Source organism: Mytilus trossulus, chromosome 8 (assembly GCF_036588685.1).
Source record: "Mytilus trossulus isolate FHL-02 chromosome 8, PNRI_Mtr1.1.1.hap1, whole genome shotgun sequence".
Taxonomy (NCBI): domain Eukaryota; kingdom Metazoa; phylum Mollusca; class Bivalvia; order Mytilida; family Mytilidae; genus Mytilus; species Mytilus trossulus.
In genome coordinates, this window is record NC_086380.1 from 2,539,978 (window position 1) to 2,558,157 (window position 18,180).

Below are 18,180 nucleotides of genomic sequence, written 5' to 3' on the forward strand. Positions count from 1 at the left end.
ACACATTTCCATTCTCAATTTTACATGCATATATATATATATGTACATCAAAATAAACTTACAAATGTAATGGTTTCCATGTTAACCATGTAATCCACTGTCTGTGTCCAGTTAATGTTTTTCCTGTCTGTAACCCTGTCGAGGGGTCCCATATACAAATCTGGAAAATGGTTATAGTATAAAGATGGAAAACTTTTGTATTGTATATATGGTACTTGAACTTGCAACTTGTTTTTTCACAGTTGATTATTTGTATTTTCTATTTCAAAATGTTTCACTTTTGTGGCAGTCATATATTGCATAATTTAATTTAAAAGAAGGAAAATTCCTAAACATCCTTCAACTAGGCCAAATCAATAAAGTACCCCAAAAAGTACTTCAATTGGGCCAAATCAATAAAATATATGAAGTGCAATTTTATATATCTTTTTACAGTAGAGCTTAAAGCTATGGATGGTTTCACAAACTTTGATCCCTATGTGAGTATTCTTACTGCTTATTTTTATATGATACTGTTGATTCATTTATTTTCATGGGTATCAATTTTCAGGGATTGAGGAAAATTTACAAGTTTGTGGATATTTGACTTTGTGGTTTTGCAGAAGTATGCACATAAGCCTACAGAAAATTTGATATTCGATGACCATTACATTTCGTGGTTTACCTGTACCAAGGAAACCAACAAAAATTGGTATACAACGAAAAATAATAAATATGTGTATGAAACAAGAATGTGTCCATAGTACACAGATGCCCAACTCGCACTATAATTTTCCATGTTAAGTGGACCGTGAAATTGGAGTCAAAACTTTAATTTGGAATTAAAATTAGAAAGATCATATTATAGGGAACATGTTTATTAAAGTTTCAAGTTGATGTGACTTTAACTTCATCAAAAACTACCTTGACCAAAAACTTTAACCTGAACTTCGCACTGTCATTTTCTATGTTCAGTGGACCATGAAATTGGGGTCAAAACTATAATTTGGCATTAAAATTAGAAAGATCCTATCATGGGGAACATGTGTATTACGTTTCAAGTTGATTGGACTTCAACTTCATCAAAAACTAACTTGACCAAAAACTTTAATCTGAAGCGGGACGAACCAAAGGACAAACAAACGAACGGAGGCACAGACCAGAAAAAATAATGCCCCTCTACTATCATAGGTGGGTTATAAAAATTTCTGGTTTCTCATTCATTAATTAGTTTTGTAATACTATTAAAGAATGATGGTAAATATAATAAATAGATATAAAGTCACTTTATTCTGGATTCTAGTTCCTTCAAATTATAAAGAAGTCTGATAATATATAACCCTCTACCATGTATTGTTTTGCATGCACACAAAAGTCATATAAAATTTGTGGTTTTTATTCATTTATTTTTGTTATTCAACACAATCATAGGTTTATATTTATTATGTAGTACATGTAGTATTCACATTATAAACCAAAAGTCAATTGACAGAAATATTGGTATATATTCCCTAATAAATTTTACAAATTAAACAATTCAGATCAGGCCAAAATAAAAAATAGGTTTGTTTGCCCAAACGCTACCTACCCAGAAAAAAGCTGCCTACTCAAATTCTTTTATTGTCCTGATTTGAAGAAGTTTTTTTTTAATCAAATAGGCATGAAGACTTACTAACATCTGATACTTCAATTTCTTTTTTTGAAATAAAAAAAAGAAAATGCCTACCTACCTACCCACTGTCTCAACCTTTGGGTAGGGTTTGGGCAAACCAAAATATTTTTAAGTGTGGCCTCATCAGATGTCCTTAAAATATTGAGGACCAACTTACCTGACTATTTTTACAGCCTGAGGCTAGCTTTTTACCATCAGGTGACCAGCTTATACACAATACCCAATGTTTATGTGCTGAAACAAATACCAGCAAATAACTAAATATGACATTAATTTTAAACCAATCCTTATGTATACATACAATGACATATAATTTCTGTGAGCTAAGTATAAAATTAAAGAAAATAATTTTGCTATTCATTAAACCTTGCGACCCAAAATGAACCACACACTTTATCAGAAAATTTTCATTGGATAAAGCAGATTGACAAACACTAATTTTTATTAAGAGAAGACTAATATTTCATTAACTATAGAACTTGATTACAAGGTTCAGCTGATTTTTACATAGTTATCTCCCTAAAATTAGCCTATAGTGTTATGTACCACCTTAACAAGTTTAAAATGATGATTAATCTTTTAAGAATTGAAAACATGTTGTTAATTTAATTGTTCATCATGAAGAAATTAGAATAAATGAATGGTTAAATACACACTGGTGTTATATCCCATACCTATCTGATCAGGGAAGCCTTCCCAGTTGATTTTTAGATTTATTTACTAATGTATACAGATCTACATATATTACCATTACAAACACTATTTCAATTATTTCCCATGAAATCAATAATACCCTGTGATCAATGACATTCTTACTCTACATCTAGTCCAGGGGAGATAACCACAGGATAAATGTACAAAAAACATGTCCTTGAACTTCCAGCTTTTAAAGGAAAGAATATCTCACACAAGTAAAAATGTTTGGCAAATGTTGTGTTGTTTCATTGTTTATTACAGATACGAATCTGAACATGCAAGTTCTGTTGTTTTTTTGGTATTTTTGTTTGTTTTGATAAAACTATTTAAAAGTCATATCCTCCCTCCATACTATTGTTGCCCCCTAGCCTTGACCTTACCTTTACAAGTAAACTGTGGTGTTTCTGTATAAATATCCCAAAACCTGACAGTTGTATCACCTGACCCACTAGCCAAATATCTTCCATCAGGACTAAACCCTACAGAAATAACCGCCTCAGCATGTCCCTCTATAGAACTAGTACACCTGGTGACTGGTCTGACACGGAATATAGCCTGTGGTTGGTATACAATGTCCAATACTTCCTCTGATTGTTCTAATGTGTCTTTATCTAAAGCCTTAGATAATGTGTCTATGATCTCTGTCTCTTTCACAAAAAATGTGTACGGAACTTTTTCTTCCTGTAATCATGGTAATAAAGATATCAAAAAGAGGTTAAATCTAGCACTAGTTTGGTTGAATTTAAAAAAATAAATGTGCACATACAATGGCATAGATATGTCTTTTATATTTGTAATGTACAACATGTTTAAGGTATTAATTTGACTTCAGAGCATGAGTTTATATTCAAACCAATACATGTGTTGTCTGAATGCACCAGTGTCTTAACTCAACAGTTGTGTGCATACTGTGGAATCATTTATTTTCATAGAAATCATTTATTTTCATAGGTATCAATTTCCTGGATTGCTGAAAACTTGCATAATCGTGGATATTTGATTTCGTGATTTTGCCAACCTCTGTCATTTATCTATATATAAATATATCAAAGCCTACTGAAAGATATTATTCGTTGAACATTGGATTTCTTGGTAACCGCTGTACCCACAAGTCCTACGAAAATTGGTATCCAACTAGTTATAATCAATCCACAGTAGTAGAAACATACATTGAACATGTGACAAATTACTGACGTACAAGAACTTACATTTGTTAACAGTACACGACAGACAAGTTGTAGTTCATGTGTAAATTCTCAGTATCTATATCGATCATTTCTATAGGTATATCAAACAGACTCCGATTAACATTTTGTTACACATACTTACATTTGTCAACAATGCATTACAGACTAGTTGTAGTTTCTCTGTGTTTATATCTATAGGTATATCAAATGGACTCCCGTTAATTTCTCCAGTCTCACTTTTAAACTGAACTAAAATTCTCCTATCACTAGGTTCCAGATTACTGTCAGATGTCATAGCTGAAGCATATAACAAAATATTAGACATAAGCCTTCTATAATTAAACATTTGAATTATCATATGTGATTTTTAATGGACAGTCACCCAATGAATATTTTTTATAACATAAGATTACACAGTTATAGTTGAGTCACTTACCACGCAAATCATGCATATGGTGATACAAGCATGAAACTTTGTAAGGACATCCCTGAAGGTGTATTTAATCATATTGAGGGGGTAGCCTTTAAGTCCAGAAATTAAAAGTTTGAATGCCACTGGAACCATTCATGGATTTTCTTATCATTGGCCCTGCGAGCAATTTCTACTTGTACAAACAAGTGTATATCATGTATAGAGAGGTACCTGGCGATTATAGATTGACCATGACATATCTAGTGGAACTGGCCAGAGAGTTTCTGAGTAGATGTCTTGGGGTTGTACAGTAGTGGTCCTACCAGTTGCAAAGATGGGTGGTATGCAGATCGAAAAAAGAAAAGGGAAAAAAGTGTTGAAGACCTGGAGATATTTATAAAGGTAGTGGAACTACTGTTAAAAGGCTTGTATAGTACACAGTTTTATTCCCAAAAATTGGACCTTCCAGACAGGTTTGAATTATAAAAAAATCATGCAAACTATGTTCCCTTTCACAGGTAATGCCTGCCTCATATTAAATATTGTCTATTGTCTATTAAGTGAAGACAAGATCAATATACTTTGCAGCAGCACAGCTTAATCATGTTAATGTTGTACCATTGTACCTTTGTCGGAATAACGAACTGTCGGGTTATCAGTCTGTCAGATTATCGGACTGTTGGACTACCCAACTTTCAGACTATTCGTCTGTCAAAGAGCTAAGCTCCTGTCTGCCTATGGTAATATGGATCTGTCTTTATCATGTTTTATATCAATTTCTCTAACATGTAAAATTTTAACATCAACCATTTGAGAGAAACGAAATTAATTTCCCAATTCTCCATCCTTAAAACCAATTATTTGACACCATTAATTTATCCACAACTGGTCAAAAAGTTATGCTGTAAAGATTTTTTATAAAGTGTAAAGTGCGTAGCCAAATCAGAAAAAAAACCCCAGATCTTATTTCTTACACGGAATATCACACAGAATTTGTTGGAAAACAAAATAATAGGAATCAAGCTATTTTTCTAATATTCAAATTGTTCTTTCTAAGTTGTTGTTTACCTGTGACTGTTTATAAATCTTGTACTCTAAAAAATATTTATGTGTTGATTTGTTTTGACGCAACACGTGCTTCCGGTTTACAGCATTCTAAATAAAAATCTATAACGATTTCCGGAATATATTTTTTTTAATTTCTTTTAGCAATATATGATTTCTAATTCTTATGATAATAAGTTCATATTTTATTTATCAATGTAATTCCCACTTCCATAAACACACAAAGGTGTATTAGACATTCTTTCAAACATATATCCGGAATAAAAACCATGCGCTACCGTACTTGTTTTGCAATTTTACAACTCTGAAGAAAAATGAATTTCTTGACTTTGAGAATTCGCTTGCCACTGTTCTCAGAGGCATTAACATGTAAATGTATAGGTGAGGAACTACGGATAATTTAAGTACAAGAAAAATACTGAATAATCTTACATTGTAATTGTCACTCACTCATGAAGTCTTGGTTGCTTCTGTTCTCCCCAAATCATGTTTGTTCCTTTTTAGCTCACCTGGTCAGAAGGGCCAAGTGAAATTTTCCCATTACTTTGCGTCTGACGTCCGTCGTCGCCCGTCGTTTTCCGATGTAGTAGTCCGTTGTTAACTTTTACAAAAATCTTCTCTCAAACTACTGGGCCAAATTTAACCAAACTTGGCCACAACTATCATTGGGGTATCCTACCGTAGTCTAAGATCGTTCATCTTGTCAGTTCGTTAGGTATATGTGTTTGAACTTAACACACGGGGAAACTCCGCACTGATGTCACTACGGTACTTCCGGGTATAAAAACAATGCAAAATACGTTTTTTCTGCACTTTTGAATAAAAAAACATTTCTAAAGGTAAGTTTTCATTGTTGTTCTCAATTATTGCCAAAAAATACCAATTTCCTAATGCTCGTTTCAATCCCAACTTCTGAATATTTAAAAACATTCTAGAACTTCACAAAATCCCATTTCCAGCCTCCATTGCTTTGTGTACATTCCATTCAGCGTCATCAATCTTGTGGCAGGCAATACAGGTCAAGCAAATCGTATTTTTAGGAATTTAAAAATGACATGCTCCTTACCTCTTTTGCGATTTTCCCGCGAAAAAAGCCCAACCAAAATGAAAGGAAAACTACATGAAAAAACGATGTCCATGCCATAATTTTGAACAGGCATATAGAGTTGGTTAATAAAAAACAATTTACATTTATGTTTCATAGAATTTTCTTTTTATTCATTATAAAAAGATCGATATTCTGACCATCATGACTGTAGGTAAATATTCGTACAAAATTCCCTTGATGTCAAAAGGGATGGCAAAATAAGAGTTTTCCTGTTGAATTAAACCCAGAACTATTGCAAACTATTTTGAAGCAATATCCCAGAAAGAAATAACGTAATTGCCGTAGACTGAAAAATCCCCTAAATGACAGTAGAGCAATTTGATTGGATATAACGAATTGACATCACATGATTTTGACGCCATTGAAATTTTAATGTAAACAAACAAGGTCAGAAGGTTCTGTATGGGACATCATCGTACATTTAGTTACTGACAAACAATTATGAGTTTTCAAGCTTGCCAATGCATGGTTATAAAAAATTAAAGCTAAGTCTACAGAAAAAATAAGAAAAAAATAATCTTAGTATAACGACTTATCATTACACCTGGATATCTAGTTTCAAAAGGCTCATTTTAAAATGTGTGGCGTGACCCGGCCAACCATCCAAGATGGCCGCCACACCAAAAAAATAGAACATAGGGGTAAAATTCAGTTGGAAATTTTAAGGAAATTTTGCTGTTTTTGGTTATCTTGAATATTATTGTAGACAAAGATAAACTGTAAACAGCAATAATGTTCAGCAGTTGACCCCTTTAGGAGTTATTGCCCTTAATAGTCAATTTTTAACCATTTTTCGTAAATCTTAGTAATCTTTTACAAAAATCTTCTCCTCTGAAACAACTGGGCCAAATTAAACCAAACTTGGCCACAACTATCATTTGGGTATCTAGTTTGAAAAATATGTGGCGTGACCTGGTCAACCAACCAAGATGGCCGCCACAGCTAAAAAATAGAACATAGGGGGCCAGGTAAACTTCAGTTTTTGGCTTATAACTCAAAGACCAAAGCATTTAAAGCAAATCTGACAAGGGGTGTAAAATTGTCAGGTCAAAACCTATCTGCCCTGAAATTTTCAGATGAATTGAACAACCCGTTGGAGGGTTGCTGCCCCTGAACTGGTAATTTTAAGGAAATTTTGCTGTTTTTGGTTATTATCTTGAATTTTATTATAGAGATAAACTGTAAAAAAAAAACAATAAATGTTGGCAAAGTAAGATCTACAAATAAGTCAACATGACGGAAATGGTCAGTTGACCCCTTTAGGAGTTATTGCCCTTTATAGTCTATTTTTAACCACTATTTTTTAATCTTAGTAATCTTTAACAAAATCTTCTCCTCTGAAACTACTGGGCCAAGTTAATTATAGATAGAGATAATTGTAAGCAGCTAGAATGTTCAGTAAATTAAGATGTACAAACACATCACTATCCTATCACTAAAACACAATTTTGTCATGAATCCATCTGCGTCCTTTGTTTAATATTCACATAGACCAAGGTGAGCGACACCGGCTCTTTAGAGCCTCTCGTTTGTTTCTACATCTACATTCTACATTGATCTGTCAAACTTGACCAATACTGAACGCTTCTGGTGGGCGCAAGAAAAAGTGTGATTTTGTAAGATTACCAATTTCAAAGAATATACAAGCGAGTGTAAAGCATATAAAAAAAATAATAATAAAGCAAGGTGTTTCCCCTCAGTAGTCTTTCATTGAAGATATTATGAAAATTATATGGTCTATCAATAACAATGATAACCTGATATATTACACACTTTTTAAACATGTAATTTCACTTTTAATCAATTGTAGAATATTATAAGACCATACAAAATTGTCAACTACCCATGTACATATACATGATGATGTTCAAAGATGATTTATAACTATGTGTATATTCATGATATTTGAATTGGTACCATCTTTCTGATGCCATATATACGATGTTATGATTATTGATATCAATTTTACATTTTATTTTGTGATTTTTTTCCAGGGAAACAGTTTTCTACATGTGGTGTTCTTGGTACTGGGGAAAATAAAGACTATGCAATAAACCCAGATTTTGTTAATAGAAACCCAAGGTATGTTCACAGTCTGTACCTAAGATTTTCATCAGAAATCAGACTTGTCATGCTGGTAAAATGGGTACACCTGTTGTTTAGTGGTTGTCGTTTGTTAATGAGGTTCATACATGTATGTGTTTCTCCTTTCACATTTTTGATAGATAGACCATTGGTTTTCCTGTCATGTCTGTTTGAATTGTTTTACACTTATCATTTTGGGCATTCCTATTCTGTGTTGAAGGCTGTACTTTGACTTTAAATATGAAGGTTTACTTTTTATACGACGTATATTGCTATCACGTTGGCGTCGTCGTCGTCGTCGTCCGAATACTTTTAGTTTTCGCACTCTAACTTTAGTAAAAGTGAATAGAAATCTATGAAATTTTAACACAAGGTTAATGACCATAAAAGGAAGGCTGGTATTGATTTTGGTAGTTTTGGTCCCAACATTTTAGGAATTAAGGGCCAAAAAGGGCCCAAATAAGCATTTTCATGGTTTTCGCACTATAACTTTAGTAAAAGTGAATAGAAATCTATGAAATTTTTACATAAGGTTTATGACCACAAAAGAAAGGTTGGGATTGATTTTGGGAGTTTTGGTTTCAACAGTTTAGGAATTAGGGACCAAAAAAGGGCCCAAATAAGCATTATTCTTGGTTTTTGCACAATAACTTTAGTTAAAGTAAATAGAAATCAATGAAATTTAAACACAATGTTTATGACCACAAAAGGAAGGTTGGTCTTGATTTTGGGAGTTTTGGTCCCAACAGTTTAGGGATTAGGGGCCAAAAAGGGACCCAAATAAGCATTTTTCTTGGTTTTCGCACCATAGCGTTAGTATAAGTAAATAGAAATCTATGAAATTTAAACACAAGGTTTATGACTATAAAAGGAAGGTTGGTATTGATTTTGGGAGTTTTGGTCCCAACAGTTAAGGAAAAAGGGGCCCAAAGGGTCCAAATTAAACTTTGTTTGATTTCATCAAAATTGAATAATTGAGGTTCTTTAATATGCCGAATCTAACTGTGTATGTAGATTCTTAATTTTTGGTCCCGTTTTCAAATTGGTCTACATTAAGGTCCAAAGGGTCCAAAATTAAACTTAGTTTGATTTTAACAAAAATTGAAACCTTGGGGTTCTTTGAAATGCTGAATCTAAAAATGTACTTAGATTTTTGATTATTGGCCCAGTTTTCAAGTTGGCCCAAATCGAGGTCCAAAATTAAACATTGTTTGATTTCATCAAAAATTGAATAATTGGGGTTCTTTGATATGCCAAATCTAACTGTGTATGTAGATTCTTAATTTTTGGTCCAGTTTTAAAATTGGTCTAAGTTAAAGTGCAAAGGGTCCAAAATTAAACTAAGTTTGATTTTAACAAAAATTAAATTCTTGGGCCTCTTTGATATGCTGAATATAAACATGTACTTAGATTTTTGATTATGGGCCCAGTTTTCAAGTTGGTCCAAATCAGGATCTAAAATTATTATATTAAGTGTTGTGCAATAGCAAGTCTTTTCAATTGCACAGTATTGTGCAATGGCAAGAAATATCTAATTTCACAATATTGTGAAATAGCAAATTTTTTTTTAATTAAGAGTTATCTTTCTTTGTCCAGTATAGTAAGCAAGAAATATCTGCAAGAATTTTTTTTAATTGGAGATATCTTTCTTTGTCCAGAATCAACTTAAATCTTTGTTATATACAATATACAATGTATATTCACTTTTTACTACCAACTGATAAATTTAAATAATCTTTACCATTCAGTGATTACAAGCAGTTTTTTTACATCTTAATATTTTATGATGTATTTAAATGAGTAGTAATTGTTGCAAACTCCATTAGAATATTTTAATTGAAATTAGTTTTGGAATAAGGGAAAGGGGGATGTGATTAAAAAATTGGGTTCAATTTTTCTCATTTGAAATTTCATAAATAAAAAGAAAATTTCTTCAAACATTTTTTTGAGAGGATTAATATTCAACAGCATAGTGAATTGCTCTAAGAGAAAACAAAAATTTTAAGTTCATTTGAATATATTCATTCTGTGTCAGAAACCTATGCTGTGTCAACTATTTAATCACAATCCAAATTTAGAGCGGAATCCAGCTTGAATGTTGTGTCCATACTTGCCCCAACCGTTCAGGGTTCAACCTCTGCGGTCGTATATAGCTACGCCCTGCGGAGCATCTGGTTACATCTTGTTACTTGGATGGAGAGTTGTCTCATTGGCACTCATACCACATAAATATGAATAACAAAGTTTATCTATTTCAAACATATTTGTTTAAACATAGATAATACAGTCAAACCTGACATTCCTGAGTAAACTGGACCCTGAATAAACTGGTTTCCTGTCCATTCCTATTTTGTTCCCTTTAAAGTCTTCCGTCAAAATATCCTTTGTGAACTGAACACTGCGTATTTCAAATTCAGGTTTTATGATGCAGTCCAAATACTCTTAATAACATTAATTTTCACCTGTCAAATCTGGTTGGTCTAATTAATTTCAAAGGATGGATATGCAATCAACACATATTTGTTCATACAGTATTGCTTTTCAGGATAATCGATAATCCAGGTGTTAAACTATGAACTTACAATCGTACAGCAGTAAGCTTTATTATTTATAAGAACACTTTAAACGTGTGTAAAATTAAACTCAAAGACACCCTGAATATATCTCGGATTGAACTTGCACTGTCACTCACAAGTTATTCACTTTCATTAAAAATGGAAACCTGAATAAACCGGCCTACTGTCCAAACTGGCCTTTTTCATAGTCCCATAGCCGGCAGGTTTATACAGGTTTTACTATATATTATGATATTATATGCACAAATTATAATTTTGATATCTCTTTTTTCCATGCATGTCTGATTTTATTTTTAAGGAATCTTGAGCAGATGGCATTGGCAAGAAAAAGACAGGGTTGGAAATTCCAAAGTCCAACAAGAGAATATTACAACAAGTATGGTGATCATAGAATTCCTCTCAATTAATTTCCTCTACAACATAATATGCATAAGGCACAACATGCACAACAAAGTCATAAACCATAATGTTGGATCGACACTATTATTAATGATGGTTTTGTTAATTATTCCATAATTTCACTTTTTTCTGACAATTAGAAAAAAAGAGCATGTTAACCATTTCTAACTTTCAATTTTTCATTTGTGGAAAGCATAACTTAAGGTCAAGGAACAGTAAATGGGCTATGTCGCAGATTTTGCTCAAATTTTGCATACAATCTTGGCTCGGTTAAGTTCAACTGAAAATCGAAAAAATAATGCATTTATCTCTTTTATTATCTGAAATATTGCTGATTAATTGCTTTTAATATGGGTGAATATTTGTATAGAAAGCACATACAATCAGTGAAAAAACATACAAAATTTGTCTTAAAATCGCCAAATCTTTTATTCTATCCCATAGACATGATAGATTTTTCTTTAAAAACTGTATGTTGTTGACACATACAATTCCATTATAATGATGGAAAATAAAGATAGGGTCACCTACTTTGTTTGTTGTCTAATAATCATTTTTTCACCTTGTTGGTAGTGAATAACGTCAAAAATCAACGTTTTACGGCCGGCAACACGGCGACGTTACGATTATTTCGACGTTTTATACGATTTTTTCACAAAGAACACAACATTGAATGATGTATACCGTAAAAACTAAGTCGGTGACCCTATCTTTATTTTACATCATTATAACGGTAATTTATGTATCAACAACGTATAGTTTTTTAAGAAAAATCTGTGGAGTAGAATTAGAGATTTTGCGATTTTAAGACAAATTTTAGAAGGTTTTATGCCGATTTTATGTGCTGTCTATACAAATGCTCACCAAATTTGTAAGAATTCAATCAGTAATATTTTAAATGATAATTGAGATAAATGCATTATTATTTCGATTTTCAGTTGAAGTTCATCGAGCCAGAGTTGTACATGTTGTATGCAAAATTTTACTAAAATCTGTGACATAGCCCATTTACTGTAACTTGATTTTTGGCAAATATTATAGAGAAAGCCTCTGATGTATTCGAATAAATTAAACAAACATTTTGAAAACACCACTAGAAGAGGTAAAGGGTGACTGCATATTGTCATTAAAAAATCTGGTGAAAAAGTATTTTATACTGCTACTTGTATATCATGTATATCACCCAATTGGATTGTTTGTTACCCCTTAAAAAAATTTCCAATGTACTAATTTCTGCTTTTTACGCAAATAAGATAGAATTGTGATTTCTAAGGAAGATTTAAGTAAGAAACAGAAAAAAAGAGAAAATAGTACTAATACTTAAGTAAATGTTTGGACTTTAAATCACTGAATATTTTACAGTAGTAAAAGAGATTTTTTGTTTCCAGTCCTTGTGTCCCATTGTTGTCCATTGATAGTAAAAAAAAAATCCTATGATAAATGGTTGTCGTTTGTTTATGTGTAACATATTTGTTTTTCATTCATTTTTAAAAAAAAAAAAATTTCACATAAATAAGGCCGTTAGTTTTCTCGTTTTAATTGTTTTACATTGTCTTATCTGGGTCTTCTATAGCTGACTATGGGATATGGGCTTTGCTCATTGTTGGAGGCCGTACGGTGACCTATAGTTGTTAATGTTTGTGTCATTTTGGTCTTTTGTGGATAGTTGTCTCATTAGCAATCATACCACATCTTTTTTATATGTACATGTCCAAAACAAACGATATGAAATGATTTACTTTTTTTTTAATTTAAATTGTTATTTGGATGGGAGTTGTCTCATTGGCAGTCACACCACATCTTCCTAAATATCTATGAAGGCTGACAAGGCTTATGGTATAGGACTAGTTATATTTATTATTTAAATGCTTTCATATTTTCTTTCACAGATAAGATATTATGTGAATGAAGTCTATTTTTTCAGATGAAATGATCTCTATATTTCAATCCTCATTACTTGCAGGTTGGTGTTTGATAAAACTTCTAAACATACCTCAGGGAAAGTGGTTCATTGGACTGGTGACACAGTTGTGTCAGCTTCAACTAGAGAATGGGCCATCAGGACACATTTATATAGGTAGGTTATTCTGTTACAATATAAACATACCTCAGGGAAAGTGGTCCATTAGACTAGTGACACAGTTGTGTCAGCTTCTACTAGAGAATAGGCCATCAGGACACATTTATATAGGTAGGTTATTCTCTGTTACAATATAAGTATACCTCAGGGAAAGTGGTTCATTAGACTAGTGACACAGTTTTGTCAGCTTCTACTAAAGAATGGGCCATCAGGACACATTTATATAGGTAGGTTATTCTCTGTTACAATATAAACATACCTCAGGGAAAGTGGTCCATTAGACTGGTGATACAGTTGTGTCAGCTTCTACTAAAGAATGGGCCATCAGGACACATTTATATAGGTAGGTTATTCTCTGTTACAATATAAACATACCTCAGGGAAAGTGGTCCATTAGAATGGTGATACAGTTGTGTCAGCTTCTACTAAAGAATGGGCCATCAGGACACATTTATATAGGTAGGTTATTCTCTGTTACAATATAAACATACCTCAGGGAAAGTGGTCCATTAGACTGGTGATACAGTTGTGTCTGCCTCAACTAGAGAATGGGCCATCAGGACACATTTATATAGGTAGGTTATTCTCTGTTACAATATAAACATACCTCAGGGAAAGTGGTCCATTAGACTGGTGATACAGTTGTGTCAGCCTCAACTAAAGAATGGGCCATCAGGACACATTTATATAGGTAGGTTATTCTCTGTTACAATATAAACATACCTCAGGGAAAGTGGTCCATTAGACTGGTGATACAGTTGTGTCAGCCTCAACTAAAGAATGGGCCATCAGGACACATTTATATAGGTAGGTTATTCTCTGTTACAATATAAACATACCTCAGGGAAAGTGGTCCATTAGACTGGTGATACAGTTGTGTCAGCCTCAACTAAAGAATGGGCCATCAGGACACATTTATATAGGTAGGTTATTCTCTGTTACAATATAAACATACCTCAGGGAAAGTGGTCCATTAGAATGGTGACACAGTTGTGTCAGCTTCTACTAAAGAATGGGCCATCAGGAAACATTTATATAGGTAGGTTATTCTGTTACAATATAAACATACCTCAGGGAAAGTGGTCCATTAGACTAGTGACACAGTTGTTTCTGCCTCAACTAAAGAATGGGCCATCAGGACACATTTATATAGGTAGGTTATTCTCTGTTACAATATAAACATACCTCAGGGAAAGTGGTCCATAAGACTAGTGACACAGTTGTTTCTGCCTCAACTAAAGAATGGGCCATCAGGACACATTTATATAGGTAGGTTATTCTCTGTTACAATATAAACATACCTCAGGGAAAGTGGTCCATTAGACTGGTGATACAGTTGTTTCTGCCTCAACTAAAGAATGGGCCATCAGGACACATTTATATAGGTAGGTTATTCTCTGTTACAATATAAACATACATCAGGGAAAGTGGTCCATTAGACTGGTGATACAGTTGTGTCAGCTTCTTCTAAAGAATGGGCCATCAGGACACATTTATATAGGTAGGTTATTCTCTGTTACAATATAAACATACCTCAGGGAAAGTGGTCCATTAGACTGGTGACACAGTTTTGTCAGCTTCTACTAAAGAATGGGCCATCAGGACACATTTATATAGGTAGGTTATTCTCTGTTACAATATAAACATACCTCAGGGAAAGTGGTCCATTAGACTGGTGATACAGTTGTGTCAGCTTCTACTAAAGAATGGGCCATCAGGACACATTTATATAGGTAGGTTATCCTCTCTTACAATATAAACATACCTCAGGGAAAGTGGTACATTAGAATGGTGACACAGTTGTGTCAGCTTCTACTAAAGAATGGGCCATCAGGAAACATTTATATTCGTAGGTTATTCTGTTACAATATAAACATACCTCAGGGAAAGTGGTCCATTAGACTGGTGACACAGTTGTGTCAGCCTCAACTAAAGAATGGGCCATCAGGACACATTTATATAGGTAGGTTATTCTCTGTTACAATATAAACATACCTCAGGGAAAGTGGTCCATTAGACTGGTGACACAGTTGTGTCAGCTTCTACTAAAGAATGGGCCATCAGGACACATTTATATAGGTACATAATTCTCTATTTTTAAATTCACGATACACTTGTAAGCACATCTAAGGAATTGATAATCTAATTGATATTAGATCAAGCAACAGTCCGTAAAAATTAGTTTTCCACACATTTTTTTCTTCATGCTTAAAGATATTGATATCAAATTTGGTATATAGTTTTTTCATGACAAATAACATGTCAAGTTCTAATTATCTTCTAGTCTGGTGATTTTGTGCAGAGTTATGGTCCTTGGACTTATATCCATGAATATTGTTTTGTGCTAGTTTACAGAAATCACAAAAGATAAGTCAGTAATATTTGATATGCAGTTTTATAAGCATTTGCACTTCTAATGTCCATGGAAGTTATATTATCTATCTATTGTTTTATTTTTCAGTGTAAAAGATGTATCTGCGGCACAGAATATAGGTTCTATTTTAGCACAGAGATGTTTAGAAGCTGGAGTCTCCTGTGTTTTCTTAGGGGAAAAAGAAAATTTTACATCAGAAGCAGTAAGTGATAATCTATTTTACATTAATATAATGATTAAAAAAGATTTATACTAGAATTACCAGAAATATTGGACAAATGCAAGACAGACATCTAAGCAACTGCTAACACTGAACAGCTATAAAAGAAATAAGTAAATAACCATCAATACATGGTCAAGTTAATCTGCCTTGATACAGGTGCAAAATGTGGTGGTGTATGTGCATGGTCATAGGCGGATTTAGGGGTGGGCCCGGGCCCCCCTTTTTGGGAAAAAAATTTGGTTGCTTAAATACTGTAAATTCAGAAATTATCGCGTGCATTTATTATTGCCATTTTGTCAATTTCAACTTAAATGCGATTTTAATTTTAACGATTTGGGGAAAAGCCTTGCTTTATTCAGTTAAAATATTACAAAATGCGAGTTTTAATTATTGCGTTTACAACTCTGTCGCATTATTCGCAATAATAAAAACCTCGCAATAATTTCTGAACTTACAGTATAGGGAGTCAATGAAGCGGGACTAGAGTGAGACCCCTCTTAGGTTAGTCAGTGGGCCCCCACTTATGTAAATTTCTGGATCCACCACTGATGGTATGTTTTAATGAGAGCACTTCAGCTATGCAAAACCATTAACTACAAACATACACAGACATCCTTTTATTTCCATCTAGACTGTCGTAAAAGTTACAAAAAAAAGTCTGTACATTCCAGTTACCAACAGGATGAGCACTTACCTGAACAAGTAAAAAGGGGCTGGCTTCTAGGTATTAAAGCAATCAGTAGACACTTTTAAAAAATGAACACCTTTGGTATTTAAATTACTAGAAAATGCACTCAAAATTGCGATTCTGGTACATTTGAGCCAGTCTTGACACAAAAGAGTTTTTAAATTTCACAGGCAGTACATTGACTGCACATGTAAGAAAGAGTATAAGACACAGAAAAATAACGGTCTCCAAATTGGGTTATTTTCTCACAAATTGGTGTTTTTGTGTAAAAAGATTGTTTCAATGACAAATTAAGGAAGTACAAAACTCCAAATTTAGAGGTCATATCAAATTGTTTTCTAAGTTCAAATACTTATAACTTTTTTCTTAAAATGAATCAATTCATTTCCTGGTGTGTCTATGTCTGCTATTAATTTAACACTGTTTTTATTTCAGGGCCTGTCCTTTCTGAAGGCAGTAGAAGAAGGTTGTATCAGTCTCCAGGAACCAGATGTCATAGAATCTGAGTATAAGCCTGGAATTGATTATGAGGGACCAAAAAGACTGGGAGGAGAAGATAAAGATACACCAATGAAAGATGACTATCAGTTTTGAATTGACCAATGAAAAAGAAGAAATGTTATAAATTAACTAATGAAAGATGACTATCAGTTTTGAGTTGACCAATGAACAAGAAGAAAAGTTTTGAATAAACTTATGAAAGAGAAATATTTTTTTGGCATTAACAAATGAAAAAGAGCTAGAGCTATGAGTTTGAATTAAACAATGAAAAAGGACAATCAGTTGTCATGTTTTTGTCTGAACAAGCAGTTAGAATATTTTGTCTTTTAAAATTAAAAGTATTAGTTGAAATGTCTACTTCAAGAAAAATCATCCTAATGGAGATAATAAATACAGCATGAACTTCATATTGGATTAATAACATTAGGGGTACCAGCTTTATTTTTGAAAGAGTGTCTTCAGTGATGCTTGAGTCTGAAATAGTTGGAAAATCCCAAACCTTATACAACCATTTGATTTTCGGTGGAGCTATGGATTTTTTTTCCGGACAAACTTTTTTTTGCCTTCAGGAAAAACAATCTATTTTTTTGGCGACAAGACAAACATTTTTTTTTTCAATTTTAGCATTACATATAGTGGCAGCTGAGGGTGAAATAAACAATTTTTTTTCTCAGGGTCAAAAACAAATTATTTTTTTCTCCAAAAACTGGAAACAAACTTTTTTTCCCAAAAAAATCCATAGACCCCCCCTCCCCGAAAATCAAATGGTTGCTGCCTAAGTAGAAGGTTGGGATTTATTTTGATGTGTCACTGTACTTGTCTATCCCAAATTCATGTATTTAATTTTGATGTTATATTTGTTATTCTCATAGGATTTTGTCTGATGCTTGGTCTATTTCTGTGTGTGTTACATTTTAGTGTTGTGTCACTGTTCTCCTCTTATATTTAATGCGTTTTCCTTGGTTTTAGTTTGTTACCCCGATTTTGTTTTTTGTCCATGGATTAATGAGTTTTCAACAGCGGTATACTACTGTTGCCTTTATTTAAGGGGTTATTGGGCAAACAGTCTAGGAATTAAGGGCCAAAAACAAGCATTTTTTCCAGTTTCATACAATAACTTGTGTGTAACTGTATG

General features: G+C 33.1%; 2 protein-coding genes across 2 annotated transcripts in view; one reads left to right on the forward strand and one right to left on the reverse strand.

Annotated features, from left to right (window-relative positions):
* Positions 1-5,121, reverse strand: part of LOC134728114 (notchless protein homolog 1-like) — a 36,852-nt gene extending 31,731 nt beyond the window's left edge. The window contains exons 1-5 of the mRNA XM_063592546.1: positions 5,015-5,121; positions 3,677-3,831; positions 2,728-3,028; positions 1,809-1,885; positions 63-160 (exon numbers count right to left, since the gene is read on the reverse strand). Coding sequence (XP_063448616.1) covers positions 63-160; positions 1,809-1,885; positions 2,728-3,028; positions 3,677-3,829 — 629 coding nt within the window. The 5' untranslated portion in view covers positions 3,830-3,831; positions 5,015-5,121. The remainder of the gene's footprint in view (positions 1-62; positions 161-1,808; positions 1,886-2,727; positions 3,029-3,676; positions 3,832-5,014) is intronic.
* A 66-nt stretch (positions 5,122-5,187) lies between these two features.
* On the forward strand, positions 5,188-17,323 carry LOC134728113 (large ribosomal subunit protein uL18m-like). The gene is made up of 6 exons (XM_063592545.1): positions 5,188-5,392; positions 8,114-8,201; positions 11,079-11,156; positions 13,143-13,256; positions 15,721-15,835; positions 16,980-17,323. The coding sequence occupies exons 1-6, from the start codon at positions 5,326-5,328 to the stop codon at positions 17,136-17,138; spliced, it is 621 nt and encodes a 206-aa protein (XP_063448615.1). The 5' UTR covers positions 5,188-5,325; the 3' UTR covers positions 17,139-17,323.
* Positions 17,324-18,180: the final 857 nt, after the last annotated feature.